This window comes from Frankliniella occidentalis, unplaced genomic scaffold (assembly GCF_000697945.3).
Source record: "Frankliniella occidentalis isolate FOCC.00 unplaced genomic scaffold, Focc_3.1 Scaffold5, whole genome shotgun sequence".
In the NCBI taxonomy this organism is placed as follows: domain Eukaryota; kingdom Metazoa; phylum Arthropoda; class Insecta; order Thysanoptera; family Thripidae; genus Frankliniella; species Frankliniella occidentalis.
The window spans coordinates 391,411-408,888 of NW_026267135.1; the positions used below are offsets into that span (position 1 = coordinate 391,411).

General features: G+C 42.2%; 1 protein-coding gene across 1 annotated transcript in view; it reads right to left on the reverse strand.

Moving 5' to 3' along the window:
* Positions 1-17,161, reverse strand: part of LOC113215733 (myrosinase 1-like) — a 28,865-nt gene extending 11,704 nt beyond the window's left edge. Inside the window, exons 1-6 of the mRNA XM_052269241.1 lie at positions 16,979-17,161; positions 7,307-7,382; positions 5,901-6,025; positions 5,230-5,364; positions 2,525-2,650; positions 578-758 (exon numbers count right to left, since the gene is read on the reverse strand). Of these exons, the coding sequence (XP_052125201.1) occupies positions 578-758; positions 2,525-2,650; positions 5,230-5,364; positions 5,901-6,025; positions 7,307-7,382; positions 16,979-17,149 (814 nt within the window). The 5' untranslated portion in view covers positions 17,150-17,161. The remainder of the gene's footprint in view (positions 1-577; positions 759-2,524; positions 2,651-5,229; positions 5,365-5,900; positions 6,026-7,306; positions 7,383-16,978) is intronic.
* Positions 17,162-17,478: the final 317 nt, after the last annotated feature.

The window sequence follows — 17,478 nt, forward strand, 5'->3', positions numbered from 1 at the left end:
CAATTATGCAATCTGTGTACACATTTTAGTTGAGGCGTGGCCCCCTCGGGCTTATTAAATTGTGTGTTCGGCCTGTCGCCCTAAAAAATCTCAATGGGTAAGCGAATGCGAGCGAATGCAAGGAAATGCATCGGCTACAGAGGTCACTCGCAAAGCCGCCCTTCTCAAAGCTGAGCTGAGCTCTCCTTCCACTCTACTGGCCTGCCCCCACTCATCGCCACCATACGCTGCTGGCGATGACTTTAACATGCTTTTTGCTTATTATTCAACAGCTTTGAAATTAAATAACACTTAGAGCACTTTGGCTTTGACCCTAAGACGGCCAAGTAGTGGATTCGGCGAACCTTCTCAAAGTAGCGCCGGCCTCCAGAAAAACACCGTGCGGCGAAGCTTTGGCCAATTGTGGCAAAAGTGCTAATTTAACTCTTTGCTGTTTCAGATCCTCTGAAAAATCTGAGGGGATAACTTGACCACGAAATGCATTTGCTTCGAATGTGACAAATATACCCGGAGATTCGTGTTTTAAAAACGTAAGGTAGGCGTCGCCGTCTCGTCACAAATCGCTTGGGATACATGCCTTTTTGTTTTGCTTCATACTTTTGCTTGTACAGGTGGTAAGTCTTCGCATGTGCTACAGCAATATTATGCATGCACTTGTAATATTGGTCGCCTTCTTGAACCGGATCCAGGTCGCCCAACAGGGTGCGAAAGTAGTTGCAATATATGTTAGGCTCATTAATAGTGTTCCAGTACTTAACCTGTGAATGGTTCAAATGTCTCAGAACAGTCCTAGTAAAGCATACATTGACGGTACTCTTCTAAATCTAAATGAATAAAGGCCCACGCAGTCAACTTAGCGAGCACTGTTGATAAATTCGACGGCAAATGTATACGGTACGGCACACCACGTAAATTGCCTACTCAGGCCAAAATTTTTTACTTTAACGGTGCTCACTAAAGCTTGCAAGTATCACTGTCAACGCAGTCGACATTTTAAGTACCGAAATTTTGGTATTCTCTAAAGGTGCCCCCACAATGAGCGCGAGGCGATGCCGGGTAGGCGATGCCGTGCAGCCAGGCCGTGCTTGCAGGCCGTGCCGGTTGCGCGGAGCTACGCCTCCGATCTTCTAAGTAAAGCTGTATTCGCATGAAAGTGGTTAAACCTGCCGGCACGGCCTGCAAGCACGGCAAACCCGGCATCGCCTCGCGCTCATTGTGGGGGCACCTTAAGGAACGCAGTGTTTTGCTATTTTCATTGTCAAGTGTTCTCCGAAAACACAACGATTAACATGCCAATCGCCCATTCCAAATCGAAGTCCAAAGTCAAAGTTGTCGTGGTTTGGGTCGAAAACGATTTTTACATGGGCTAGCATAGGGAAGGGGGTACGGAACGCCGTGACAGGCTCCGTACTCAAGACGGGGGACCAATGCTCTTAGCGATCCTGGCGGCCGAAAGTTTCAGTCACCATCCTCATTGTAACGGCATTTGCCTCAAGTTAAAGACAATTTTCGTTGTGGTTTTTGAGGTAAGAATATCGTTGAAGCAACGCATTTCGCCTTGTTTCAGGAATACTATTTTCCAGGGGTCCGTAATTTAACACAAAAGCAACTCTTAACGTTAAGTGAATCGTTTTCGTTTTACCCAATTACCCATAACGTGTTGTACGACAATCAACGTCTTCAATATCAATATAAAGTACCCCGTTATGTTTTTAACACGCATGTATTAGATGAGGAAAAGAACGTTATTTTTGTGGTCGTGTCTGCACTGGAAATGCAATATCAGTTACGAAATGCGCGAATGTTACCATTTGCGTTGAGTTTTCGGTTACACCTAAAACTTTATGAACACAACCTTTTAAAAATCGTCACTTACCGTAACTTAACATTTTATTTTTAAATTTTGATAAAATGTGCTACTAACAAGTGATGTTTGTGATGTCAAGTTACGGGCCCCTGATCCTAACCTATCTCTCGGACTTAACTGAGTATACTTAAACTAGCACTGTTAAAATTTGGGGGGGATTTCCCGAAGATTCACTTTCTACCACTATTAGAAATTCCCAGAGGACTCTGTTCTTAGTTTTTTGTGTATTAAAACAGATGTTAAAGGTGGAAGTTTTCATTCGTCTATATGTTATGAAGCTAAACTCGACACGTGAAATTACAGAGTTCTTTGGGACATCCCAAAGAACTCTGGCAATACTTTTCACGACTTCCTCCGTGAAATCCCAGGATTTTTTGTAACAGTCTGTCCGAGAGACATCGACCGTCTGATAGGGTTTCCCAGTGACCTATGCGAGAAACGAGTAGACAAAAATTCAGCCAAACCGGAGAGTTGCCGTTCTTAATTAAGGTTACTCGGGTAATTCTTTTAAAATTAGCCGGAGATTTCAGGGGGGGCAACCAGGGTAAAGTCAACCATACATTTCGTGAAGCTTATGACCTCTGTCACGAGACGCGGAACAGCATACACATATCTAAGTCAACAACATTACTTCTTACAACGGAACGTCTTACAAACCTTGTCTCCGAAAGTTCTAAACAAGAATTCCGCATAGTCGACGTATCTGTCAATCATTCCCGAATGGCCCCAGCCACCTGTCGTATTATCCACCAGAATCGGCTGGTCGAAATGAAGCATGGTGACCTGCCGACCAACAAGTCCAAGTGAATCTTTACGAAAAACAAAACGTCGTCGCCCTCGTGCAAGAACATGCTTTGTGTTTCGAGATGCCTGGACAACATTCTAGCTGTTTCCCGATGCCTGAAGACCATACTTTCTGTTCCGCCATGCAGAAAGACTTTCATCTTTTATGTTTTGGATGCCCTCTGTTTCCCTGTTTTCTTTAAATTTATAAGTTCGTCACTATTGGTTGCAGAGAGAAAAAATATGTTTATTCTTTCGCTAATGCTATCATTTTAGAAGGACAGCGCTGTGGAACGTAGAACGTGTCCAAAAACAGACAGGATTATCTTTTGGCATAGCAAAACGTATCGATCGATAGTATGTTAATTACGCATCGCGAAAACATAGTCTGTTCCAGCACGGAAGCGACGGCTTTGAATAACAGCAATCAGTAAGTAGTAAAGGATACCTATACTTTGTAATAGTTAAACACTGGACAAATAAAGGAGCTTGGGTGGTTAGATTTTTTTTTCACACAATCCTTCAAATGCTCAAGCCTATACGACCGCGCTCGTACAAAAGTTCGAACTACACATCACCTGATCTCGAGTTTTTAGACATTTCGCAAGTGTACAGTTAAGTGTACACTTGGGACATTACCGCAATCCTACATGAGCGAAGCCAATTACTCCACTGACCGGAAAAGCTTCATTCTGTTTGTCTGTCTGTCTGTACGCACAATAACTCGAGAAGGAATTGAGATAGCGATCTGGGATTTTCAGGTTACTTTTGTATCATAAAAAGACAGCTCGAGTTCGGAGTTGAGCATTCTACCCAGACAAGTATAAATTTTTTTTAAAAAAAACATTACTTGAGGGACCTGTGGTTTTTGATTTTTTTTTAAAAAATCCAAGTTTTGAGCTAGTATGCTCTTCTTCGAACTCGATCTGTCTTTTTATGATACAAAACGACCCTGGAAATCCCAGGTCGCTAGCTCAATAGGGTGTTCCAGGCAATCTAAAACGGAAGTAGGAAAAGAACAAACTCACTGACATCTCTGTTTCCGTAATGGCTCTGATTTGTCGAGCTTATCACGTGCCTCCGAGGTCTTTCAGGTATGAGAAACTGTCAGATCAGTTTCGAGCTCCCCTCCATATTTGAGAGGTTAGGATCGGACCAAACTGCCATGGTAGTTTCTCATACTAGGCGGACGGAAATAGATAAATCAGTGAGTTTGTTCTTTTTCACTTCCGTTTTAGATAGCCTGGAACACCCTATTAGTTCTCGAGTTATCGTGCGTACAGACGAACACACATACAGACAAACAGACGCGAAACTTTTTGATCATCACTGGAGTATAAATAGGCTTCGCTAATCGCTCAGCCAAAAAGGCTTCATGTCACTGAGTTGTAAAGGGAGTACACTTGGACCACACGTTACGGGTCGAACCACACCCTCTTTTGGGCTTAAGGGTCCCTAGATTATCTATCACTAAAACGTTGATTTTTACATAAATCTGACAATATTCGATTTTTGAATGAAAACCGTTACCGAACAGCAGAAGTTTCATGTCCCTAATTTTAGAGTAAGAAGACCCCGACAAACGGTTCGAGTATGTCAAATTTTGGGCCCGGAAGACCCTGTTCCCCTATTCCCTCTCCTTAACTCGTCTCGGGTGTCAGCGCCGCAGACCTAGCTATGTGTGCGCCAGGCGCGTCGCAGCGTAACAGTGTTTCGTGAGATATCGCGAAGCCTGTTACGCGAGACGTGGTCTGGAGTACATATAGCTAATATTTAAAAGCTAAGTATTGAAAGTAAAGGAGCTTACGAAAATTGAATATTCACTGCGATCAAAGATAATACACGGTCTAACTATGCGCGTATAGAAAACATAAGGAAAATAGGACCGGAAACAGTTCTGAATTCACAGCTAAAGCTAGTAAAAATGGATAAAGCCCATAACTAGGGGGTACTGGAATCAATAATGCATTCCGGTAGAGAAAACAGAAGTCACTATGTTAAAGCATATCGATTTCCGTTTCGACGCGTCCTACGAACAAAGTGCGATCTCCCCGCGCGCCGTTGAACGATGTCCGATCTCCTTTTCAGCTTTTATCTGCACCGTAGGCTTCAAGCCGTGATATCTTTGTTGATAGTTCACTAATAAGGAAACTAATAAATTCTTTGTGATCCTCAAAGATTACGCAACACATTGGGACAATAATAAAATGCTATAATCTTGACGAACAGACATACGAGGCGTTTAAAGTTCCATCTCGCTGCAAACTCTGAAAAAGGAGATCGGACAGTGTTGAACGGCGCGCCGGGAGATCGAACTTTGTTCGTAGCACGCGTCGTTTTTTTTCCCCTCATTCTTCTGCATTTGAGCTTCACCGGAATGCTTTATTTCCACAAAAAGGCTTATTTTTACTTACATTACTTTTTATGAATCAATTATTCCTACTGATTCTGGTACTGATTTCCTTATTTGTTCTGTAAATGCGGTCTTTTAAATGCGTTTACTAAGAATTTTTACAATATCGACTAATAATGTTATAATATCTATGAAACGAGTGAACAAAAAATCGGTTCAGACTTACCATGGGCTCCATGTTGTTGCTTATTACTTTATCAATATAGTCTTTATAGAACTGAACGCCCTTCTCATTAATATTGTCCACACCCCCAGTTGGAAGAACACGGGACCATGCTATAGAAAAGCGGTGCGATGTAAACTGCAATATAATAAAACAGTTCAGAACCTGAGACACAGCATGCGTAAGAAACGACGTAAGTCAATAATTTCGATATTTTTGTTTTTGACAGTATTTCAGAAACACAATCATTTTTGACAGATCGATTTTGAAGTTCTGCCCCCCCCCCCTTTTTGTTTTTTTTAACGGACCCGTTTCTGCCAGACAGTGGGGGGAGCGACATGGTTCAACACCACCTGTTGAGCAGCTGCACACCCACGCCCGTGTACCAGAGCAACAAATAGACACCTTGCTCTCTGAGGAGTCAGCCCCGTGGTCGGCCCCCCGCGCGCGCTGCGCGGCGCCCACGCCAAAAATTGTGTTCAATTATTAAAGTAATGATTAATAGGCTAAATCCACAAAAAAACAACGAAAAAGACACATTGAGAACATTCCATACAACAAGGGCGACAAAATTTTCCTAACCATGGGCCCGTTTTGCAGTTAACAAGAATTGTTAACGATTTTTTCAACCACGAGTTTCGACGTTGTAAAATTACGCTAGAAATGAAACGTACCTTCATTTCCTTTGCAAGGTCGAGATCCTCGCGAAATCTGTGGTAGTGATCGGCAGCCACACTTACGTTGTCCGAAAAAAGGCCGGGGAAATTCACAGCAAAGTCCATCATACTTTCACCTTTACCTGAAGTGTAGCGTAAACAGAAACATGTCATTATTTCTCGCTCACGTCTTGCCAGCTAGGGGAAGAAGTCCCAAATTTTTGTAAAGAATTTTGAAGCGCTGTAAGAAAGTTTGCATCGCAAACCATTTTCTTTTCATTGCGAATTGCAAACTATTAACTTCTGAAGTTCCTAAAAACTAGTTTGCTACGTTACGGACTAATTCGTCGCAACGTTACAAACAAATTTCTTTGTAGCATGTTAATAGTTAGCTCGTCGACGCATACTTCGAACGAAGTTCGATCTACTGGCGCGCCGTTTAGCACTGTGCGATCTCCGGGCGTGCTGTCCAACAATGTCCGTTGTCACGGCGTGTTGCTCCAATAAAGCTTGATGTCCTTTTCAGCTTTTATTTGCACCGTAGGCTTCAAACAAGAGTATCTTTGTTGATAATTTACTTAAAAGAAAACTAGCAGTAGCACATTCTATGTGACCCAAAAAGATCACGCAACACACGGTAAAACGAATGTCTTGAAATCCCAGGAAATTTCTAGGATTTCAAGGTCGGGTTGATAATTTCAAGATTGGCCCTTGAAATCCTAGATTCTGCCTTGAAACCCGTAGCTTCCAAGGAAAATCCTTGGAATTTTTGTTTGGTATTCAAGGGTTTTCCTTGAAGCACGATCTGGATGCTTCATTTGGACGAAAATTTCGTCTGTTTTGCTCTATCATATAACGTTTCGGCGCTATGGGGCATTTCTTGGCGGAAACAACGTGAAAAAGACAAAATGATCTATTAAATCGTAAAAAAGGCTTCATGCCACATAATTGTAAAGGGAGTAATACTTAAACCACACATTACGGGTCGAACCACACCCTATTTTGGGCTTAAGGGTCCCTAGATTATTCAGTATCACTAAAACGTTGATTTTTACGCAACAATCTGTCAAAATTCGTACTTTTAATGAAAACCGTTTAACAGCAGAAGTTTTATGTCCTTAACTGAGCAAAATTCTACTAAACACGGCTAAAAAAAGCCATAAATAAGCACTAATGAGCATGTCTCAGCTGGGCGACCTGGGGTGGAACGCCACGTGTGGCACATCACTGAGTGCCTTTGGACATGTAGATTATCGATAAATCAATTAAAATAACCGTATCGTGTAGTTTCGTTGTAAAATAACCGAAAATAAGGTATAAATATGTTTAAACATGTGGAATTTCACGCGTTATCGCGTAATCATAGTAGTGCACTTTTTACTAGAGTTGTTTCCCCCTCGACTTGTACCCACAATGTTTCTTACCGTCTTCTAAACTTGCCCCTTCAGACTGGAGAGCTGACACCCCAGCTCCCAGGAGAAGTCCCTTCGGCCAGACATCCTGTAGGTAGAATTTGTAATTAGATTTCTATACCCAAGACCCATTTTAGTTGAAAAATTATGAAATGGGTAATGATTTTTTTCCATTCGGTTTGCTTTCCCGTTTGCTAAGCGGCATAATTTTGCATCCAGTTTAACCCTGTCGTGATCAATGTTAGATTGAAATTACCATAAATTCTAGACTAGCCGGGTAAATCCAAGCAAAGCTGCATACCAACATTTGTTGAACTCTGGGCCGTAAGCTCTGCATGTGACGTTCATAATGAAAATATATTTGTGACCGAAAGGCTTCAGCTTTAAGGTGGTGCACCCGTTCGGCGTTCGGAAATATTTTGACCTAGGCAGGACTCTGAGATCATGTAGGTTCAAAGTACATTTTATGGATGGTGTCCTCAAGTTGAAAACATGTCGTAGCGTTTCCGATCTGAGGACAAATTTTGTCGAAGCTTATCAAGAATTTGTCCAGGCACTGTACATTGCTAACGAACAACAGGCTCGTAAATGCAAACCAAAATTATTGGCTGAGCGATTAGCGAAGCCTATTACTCCAGTGATGATCAAAAAGTTTCGCGTCTGTCTGTCTGTCCGTCTGTCTGTCTGTGCGCACGATAACTCGAGAACGAATTGAGCTAGCGACCTGGGATTTTCAGGGTCGTTTTGTGTCATAAAAAGACCGATCAGGTTCGAAAAAGAGCATTCTAGCTCAAAAATTGGATTTAAAAAAAATCAAAAACCACAGGTCCCCAAACTGATGTTTTTAAAAATATGGAGTTTTTGACGGAAATAAGCGAAAAAATGTACAACTCTGCATGCTTAGTCGAAGTGACGGGAAGTTCACGGGCCGGGGGCCCGTATCTTTGTGTTCATAATTGCGATACCTGACTCGGGTGTCAGCGCCGCAGGCCTAGGTAGATGTATGCCAGGCGCGTCGCAGCGCAACAGTGTTTCGTGAGATATCGCGAAGCCTGTTACGCGAGACGTGGTCTGGCGTACATCTACCTAGTTGGAGTTTACGAAGGATTTTGAAGCGTTGTATAACAAACTAATTCTTCGAAAGCTTACGAACTAATAGTTCGTCATGCAAACCGATTGTTCATAAGAACCTACAGCATGCGAGCGCCAGAGAAATCCTGACTCGAGATAAAGATAAACTACTCCTTCTCTAACAATGCGCAAGATTTTGGGGTTTGTAGCTGCACCAAGGCGTACTTAGTAAAAATCTCGTTTAGAATTACTCAACTATTCTCGGCGAGAGCCGCGGCAGGCTGCGCACTCCGAGAGATAACACATGAAAGGGATCGGAACGGTGTAGGAGACACACTCGGTTGGAAAATTCTTGCAATCCGAATCCGTGTTAGTCGTTTTCAAGCGTTTGCAAGCTACAGCGCACAGATTTTGCAGGGGAAGTACACTCAACGGGTAACAATCTTTGTAAAAATAAAATGAATTGAAAAGGCGTTCATAGAAAAAATTTCGTATAGAATTACTCAAGTGTTCCCGCACTTAGGGAGATAACACGTGAAAGGGGTCGTAACAGTGTATAAGACAGCCGGCACAGTTAGGAAACTCCGAAAGAGACGGATCATCACTCAGCATCCAGAATCTGGCGTGCTATCTCTTGAATGTTATAGGGGCTTTTTACAAACTACCTCACGCTACCGGAGAAATTGTTTACATCCTTGTCGCTGTTGTCTCAGTCACGATTTTGACGCTCCCAAGCCCTCCACGTGACGTCGCACTTCTACAATTCCTGGTATTCAGGTCGCAGCTCCCCGAAAGGCGCGCGCCTTTCTTTCGATACAAGTACTTGGTTTATCACTGCTGAGTGAGTCAGGTTGTGACGTAGGCTAACAGGTTCTACCGCACCCCTGTTGTCCTAGTTTGCCATGAATCCGATCAACCCCCCGCCTCCCCCTCTTTCCAAAATGTGTAATTTTCGACCAGCCCCTTCCATACATTACAGTAACTCTAGCGTAGCAGGTGTCTTCAGAAGTTGGTGCCCTTTTCGGCCCTCCCTCTAGCTTTAGAAAAGCTACCTAGCAGGCTTATGCAAACAACGTGTGTGTCGGTTTGTGTGTCTGTGTCTGTTCCACTACATGGAGATGTGCTAGAAAGCTCAAATTTTCACACTCTAAAAAAAAATTAATACAAAGATTTTTAATTTGGATATGCAGTTTTTTCAGCATCCATGATACAAAAAATCGTATTCTTTTGGATATAAAAATAAATTTGTAACGTGGATACAAAAATTTGTACCCATCGATACAGAATAAAACATTTTGTTGTATGGTCTGACACATAAGAAAAAGAGATTTTTTTCTCTTGGATGTCTTATTCTAGACGTTCCACTCTCATGACAGACGATTAACTTCAATGTAGTACTTTACCTTACCGGGATTTGAACCCCGAACATCTGGGTCGGGATTTGACCCCCTAGCCCACACGGCTAAGGCGACTACCTGCGAGCAGCCGTGCTCCGACCCGGTGTCGTTCTCACCCGTCTACTGGTTTGCCCCAGAGCCTTTCCCATAGCCATCGAGCTTTCAGATGGCAATTCTATGTTAATGCTTTAGGAACAGATTTTATTTTCCATGTTGCTGCAGTCAGTCTAACAGCTACTCGAATCGTGTCCAATTTGAACGTTAAATCGGCGAATCTTTGAACGTAAATATAGATTTCTGTTTCCATGTTACAGAAATTTGTATTCCGGTTACAGAAATTTGTAATCCGAATTCTAAAACTTTTAAAATAATATAAAATTTTGAAATAAATGTAGAATTTTGTATTGTTTACAAATTTTAAAAGAATATTACAAGATTCTGTATCATCATTACGAATTTCTGTATCACAGTGCCCGGATACAGAAAACTATATCGAATTTGATACAAAAATCTGTAATTTTTTTTAGGGTGCAGGGTATCTTGAGATTCAATCCTAGAAAACGAAGCGCCTACGGCAAATCCTAGCAACCATTCCTTAGCCTAGGGGGCTGAATGGGGGTATCAAAGAAAAGGGGAAAGACCAATCAAGTCAGAAAAAATGTTTGCATATGATCTCATATAAGAGGTAACTCGTGAAAGTACAACCCTTTGGGACTAAAAGTTTGTCCTTTCGGCTGTTTCCCTTACCGTTTGGGTGCTGGTAGTGCTTTTTCGACGAAAATACGCCAAATATGACCACGTTCATAAAGACGTACAAGAAGGTCTCAACTCGAAAAATGACAGGAAATAATATCCAAAGCAGCCCGTTCTGAATCAGTCCTTGGAATTGCCAATTGCCGTCTCTTTCATCGTTTCAGAGCTAGACAGCTCGATACTTAAGACAGTTGGAAAAATCCCAGTTTAAAGACTGTTAAAATAGTACAGCACCCAGAGAGAAATAGGTCGTGGAAATGACGTGGATTCCACGTGGTTTCGTGGACTTTGCGTGGTGGTGGATACATCCACCACCACCAGATATCCACCACTATTTACCTTTCTAAAAAGATGCAAATAAAATCAGAAGAAACCATTTTTGCATCAACATTTCTCACTAAATGGGATTTTTAGGCCCCCCCCAAGGGGGCCTTTCTGCTCGCGTGCGAGTGCTTCTTTTTCTTCCTCCGATTTCATTAAGGTAGCGCGACTTCTGTCGTACAGATTCTAATAAAATTTTATCGAAAAATCAATTCAAAAATTAGATTTCATTTGACTATAGCCTCATTACAATCCTTCTGGCCAATTTTGAGAAAATCAAAGTTAAACATCGAAATTTTCACGAAAATCGGCAAAATCCTGCCAAGCCAACAATGGTTCGCACTTCTAGCATTCTTTCTGTTAATCCCTGCGGCTTACATTTTCACTTAACAGTAAAACGTATGAGACAAAAATTTAAGACCGAAAATTAAGCTTCAGAAAGATATGTTCAAAATTTTCGTGCGACGTTCCAGACGAGAAGGACAGCAAGCTGAACAATATGCGACATTTACGCTTATTCTTCGTGTCTTGTTTTAAATTTCTAGTGCAGTTGGTGTTAATTTAAACAGGGTAATGTTAGCGAGCCGATTGTGCACCGTTCCTTAAGCTACCGAATAAGCTTTTTACCGACGCAGTAAGATATTTCAATCACAACTTCTACCGATTTAAAATCAAAGCTGCACAGTTTGTTTAGAAATGGGCGTGGCCACGAAAATCCTGGGTAAAGGAGGCGTGGCTTCTAACAATGGTACCAACCTTTGCAAACGAACTCGCTTCATGTTTTTGGTTCAAATGAATGATGTACTCTCCTCACTTTCATGTTCAACCTATCTCTAATACCCTTTTTTTAGCGTTTTCATGTGCGCTTTAGAGGTGGTTAAATGACATGTGTTTGGATAATTGTAACTATGAGTATAAGTTGGCATTGCTAGGGAAAGCCCAAGGAGCAGTTTCTATAAGGCGCTTGCCTCGCAGTTGGGTTTTGTTATTGTGGTGACTTCAGAACGAAGAGCCACAACACTAACCATCAAGTTTTGAAGACTTCGCTCTCTTCTAATTTTCAACGCTCACTCTGTTGAAGTGAATAATTGAATGATTATTTCTTCGTGTGCATACGATTGTTCGTTAAAACTTCAGGGGCCGATTAACGCGTTAGCGTTAGAATTTTTATTGTTCTAAATGCCATATTTTAGTATATTGCCAATTCGACGTGGAATCCACGTCGAATCGACGTGTATCAGTTCGTTTGTCGTGTACACGTCGATTCCACGTTGACGTCACGTCGATTGCCTCGAAACCCTTGATTTAGTTGCTCGTACCAGTTGGTCTCAAATACCTATGCTTCTCACTTTAAAACAGTGACAAGGAAACTGGTAGACTTTTATTCTGTGACAGAGCGCACGCTTTTCATTCGTCATCTTCATTGAAGAATACTGAGATAGTGTTCTTGACAGAACCCCTTTCATAATATTACGCCACGACACCACAGAGTTTCGTTTTGCACGGTAAAAAGAAGGCACCAGACGTTATTTACATTCGAAATTTCGTATCGTGTCTGTGGTCTTTTACTACAAATTACTACAAGAAATTAAACAAGCGTAAGTGAATATCATTTTTTTTACGTTTCCTCTTTGTATTATCGCATTGTTAGTAATTTCTTGTCGTGTAGGTTTTGTCTTCTGTGGACGTTGAGTGATATAGAGGCACAAGAGCATACTTGTACCAGAACTGCTGCCGTTAACCAAAGTCGGAAGGTAAGGAAGGTCTTCACTTCAAATTTCTCAGCGTGATTCGGTTAAATGTATTTAGTGTCGAGAAAAGATATCTAATCTCTGTCTTGTATTGTGGGCGAAGTATAGACGAGGTTAGTTTGGTTCTGGTTATCTTACTTAACCTCTCAGGAATGACTCGAAGCCTGAAGAAAAAAATTGATTACACTACAACTCAAAATTTGTTTGTTTTTTTCACCGAACTTTTCTGCTATTGTTACAACACAGTGTTATTGTCAGTGCATTGTTTTGAACTCTAGATGAGGTTACGTTGAAAGGCTTCTTAGCCAGAAATGGCATGTCGTAACGCCGTCATTTCGCCGTCGTTGGTCGTACCAGAGGTCCAAAAATACGTCGAAACGATGAATTTTTCGACAAGTCGATGTCGATTCGACGGAATATCGATACGACGTTTCTGGCTGGGTGTCTCTCTGATAGAGTGTGTTTTTTAAATTATATTCTTGTCGTTACTTTTTCAAATTCAAATGGTTGTTATAAAAAGTCTAACCACTTTCTATAACAATATTACCTCCATATTCATAGTAATTTAGTTTAATTTATTTTCAGGTGCTTTGGTAGATTGCAATAATGAAGGAGGTAGCAGGGGTAGTACCTTCTGCTGAAGAAGCCATTAAAAGCTGGCTGATAAATGCAGAGAAAAGACTGTTTATGTTTTTCTTTAAGTTGTGTTGCATCTAGTCATTGTTATTTTTGTTTTATAGATAAGGATTTATTTATTTGTGTTATTGTTTTCATGTTTCATCAAATAAAGTCAACATTCTACTCAAAAAAAACTGTTACTCTATGTACTGCCTACCCCTTACCTAACTATATAAATTGCAGAGTTATACCTAAATTTGAGATTCAGATCTGCATGTAGCACGTTTGTACGAGGAGACATTTACGTCGGAGCCACGTTGAATCGACGTGATCAACACGTCGATAAATCGTCAAATTCACGTGAATAACACGTGAATTCATCACGTGTTTTCCACGTATAACACCACGTCGATTCCACGTCTTTTCCACTAAAATTTCTCTCTGGGGCACAGTACAGTAAAGTAAATTTTAAAACAATTCAAGCTAAAAAATGCGGATTTCTTTTACTATTCATTTTCTAAGCACAAGGTTGGGGTCTAGTCACGGTGTCGCACCGTTACAGTCTTTTTAGCCCGCTCTTCTGCTTAAAAGCTATATAAGCGGGCTTATGCCATCGCCTCTGTGTTGTCTGTCTGTCCGTTTCCCAAGAAGGACGTGAGCTAGGGGTTTGAAATTTTCAGGGTATTATTGTTGTCACTTCTGGTCAACGAAACGGTTGGTGCAAATCCTGGCAACCACCCCTGAGTGGGTCTGAGGGGGTAACAAAGAAATAGGAGTTGGTCCAAGAAGTGGAAAAAAAATATTTTTTTTATGGTCTCCTAAGGGGTAACTCGTGAAAATAGAGCCCTCCGGGTGAAAATTTCGTCCGTTTGGCTCTATCTCTCACCGTTTAGGCGCTAAAGCGAGTTTCTCTCACGAAAGTGGCCCAAAAATAAATATATAAATTTTAGAAAATATTTGATGATCTCCTAAGGGGTAACTTATGAAAGTAGAGCCCTTTGGGCGAAAATTTTGTCCGTTTGGCTCTATCTCTCACCGTTTACGCGCTAGAGGGAGTTTTACCCACAAAAGTGGCTTAAAAATTAATAAATATATTAATTTTAGAAAACATTTGATGGTCTCCTTAGGGGTAACCGTTGAAAGGAGAGCCTCTTGGGATAAAGTTTTGTCCTGTTTACTTACAAAAGGGAGTTTTTCTTACCAAACTGGCCAAAACAGAAATATTTTTACTTTTACAGAAGTACACTTCTGTCTGAGAAGTATGCCGTTGGTTCAAAATTTTCTTCTAAGCAGAAGAGTGGGCTTATTTTATGGTGGGACATCATTAATAAAACGTGTACACTTCGATGCAAAAAAGCACAAAAAAACACCAAAAAAACATTTATTTGGTGTTTGAACACGTTCGGAGTCATTCAGAGTATGCCTGGAAGTATATTTAACTTCTTTTATGGCTAGTCTTATGTATCTTTTCATAGGTGTGTTATTTGATTCATAAGCTAACATCAATAACTTAGAAGGGATTTGCCATAACTTGCATGTATTCTATAAACTGCGGCACACAGAGCCAAAGATGTTCAGCGTATGAAAAGAATACTTCGTTTGTTGAGTTTTGATTACGAAGTAGACAGAAAAGGTACCTGGCAAAAAGATGGTCCAAAGCGAGCCATCACTCCAACGGGCCGAAGGCCCGTTTTCGGATAGAAGATGTATTACACCATGAAAATTCAGAAGGGACGGGCCGAAGGCCCGTTCCAAACGCCGCCGGCAGGCCAAGCTGGGCCCGCTCCCTGCCGAACCGAGTTGCCGGTGGAGCGAAGCGGAGCTGGCAACTTGGTTTGGCGGAAGAGCGGGCCCAGCTTGTTTCATGTCCAAGGAGTTATTCTCAATTTCGAAGCATTCTACCAAAGCGACTGAGACGGAGTCCAGCGCAAGTGCCGGTTTTAACACATCGTAGGCTATACAAGCGACCAAAATGAAGTGAAAATGAAGGAAAATGGTGACTGTATGGTGTGGTGACTGTAAGTGTCAACAAACAATATCAAACAGAAAAATCCGTCGATTCTAAAGTTGGGATTCTTAACTTTTGTCACGACTTTGAGGTCAAATCTCCCGCTGTGCTGCGCCTAAAGGTACGATGCAATGTAGTCCCGGTTTAAATGGGCCTGCACTATTAGTTATTCAACGGTAAATTTTACTGTAAGCTACGGTGAACCCTGCAGCACTAGCTTACAGACAATTTTCGCCACAAGCTGCGGTTAATTTTATTGTAAGCGGCGGTGATCCGTGAGGTATGGACGACAGGTCTATACCTCATGGAGGGAGGCATGTCTGTAATATAGATCAAATTTTCTGTAATACGGGCAATTCTACGTAAGCGTGTCTGTTAGGAAATGAGAGTGCTAGACGAGACCTTTTGCAAAGTACTAATACGCAGGTTAGGGATCGTACGCAAACCACGTGACGGGTTTTTGGTGGGTTTTGACCACCCCCCTCCCCCTCTGTGGTGGTCTGTGGTGGTTTCGGGGACCCCCCCCTCCCCCCTCCATATTCACGTGGTTTTCAGCATATGTGTTATTTGACGTATTTACGACTATATAGAGCATTTTAATAAAAAGTGTATGTTTGCTGGTAGTCAAAACTTAATTTCGTGGTGACTTTTTGATTAAACACCGGCAGATTTTAGTGATTTATCACGAAATAAACGGATTTGTGCTAGTCTTTCTCAAAAATATGCTTATTTTAGCATGTAATTAATAGTCACGTGACTTGGCCGAAACACCCCCCTCCCCCCTGGTGGTGGTGAGTGGTGTTTTCACAGACCCCTCCCTCCCCCAAAATGCGTCACGTGGTTTGCGTACGATCCCTTAGTGCTTAGGCACATATAGGTCATGCCGTGCTAGAAGGCGTTGGCTGATCGGCGCGGCGCCCGGCTCCCGGGGCGCTCTGTGGACTACAGCGCTCGCCGTTCAAATCTGGCTAGACTTTTGACGCATCTTTTGGTACCACGGCCATCGGTAGACCCTCCTCTACAATTCTAGACTAAAGTGGGGTCCATGCGATAAATGTTAAGCGGCGGGGCAGAGAGCTTCCTATGTCGCCTCCGTGTACTCTCTTGGTCGGTGTGTTTGTGTGTCTGTCATCACGATAACTCGAGAACGGTTTAAGCTGGGTACGTGAAATTTTTATTGTAGCTTTGTGTTACAAAAAGCAAGAACTTATTGATTTTGGGCCGTGTAGCTTAAAAATTGACCTGTCAGAAAATCAAACACAAAATGCCTTAAATATTTCTTTTGCAAAAAATATTAACATCTTTTTAAGAGGTAACTCGTCAATGTAGAATTGGTAGGGCCAAAATTTTGTTAAATGTTTTTTTCCTCAGATATTTGATGGTCTGCGGTGGGGTTTCTCGTGAGATAGACGATGTGACTCGCCGGCTATTGGTCAACGTGGAAACGTTGTAAAGCTTTCTCCTAGGGTCGCTAAACAGCCCATACATTCGTGTACAGGACGCCAAGTGCAAGTAAACGACATTTTCCTTGTTCGCAAGTATTTTTATGATTTAAATTCAAGTCACATCCCATAGTTTAAGTTGCAAATGTCAGGCAGTGCGACGTTGCCACATTACTTCTGCCACTGGGCTACATCGTCTATACGCCGTAACTCAACCCGCAGAGCTGTTTACCGGGTCGACCCAGGTAACCTCTGATCCCGGGGCTTCCTTGCCTTGGCACAGACCAACTAAAGGAAGTTGACCAGAGACGTTCCCTCCTGACCTGGTCAGCAGTATCAGCTCTCACTCTTGGCAAAGGGACCTTGGGCGGCGATACGGCGAGCGCAGCGCGCAGGTCGTGCAGCAGGCTGTGATGCTGGCCGGCGTCCTGGGGGGCGGCCACTAGGACCTGCAGGCACCTCAGGCACAGGAGAAAGACGAGCAGGGCGCCCATGGTGTCAGTGGCCTGGGGAGCTCGCCGTGTCGGCCTTTATGGACAGCGAGTAAGCCTATGAGTCACACACTTCGGCTGCCGCATAATGCAGGTGGCCACTTCTGTCTCTCAAGCACCAACCCTCGACGAGATTGATTCCAAGAAAACAACCGCGACACACGACACTTGACGCGGTGTGGGAGTATATCGCGCCTTAACTTCGTTACAAACTCGATTTGACGTATAAGTTTACATTCTTGAAAGTTTTCATATCAAAAGAAGACAAAACCATCTGTCTACACTGCTAAAAATATTTCTGTTAAATTTAATAACATTTTTGTGAAGCATTG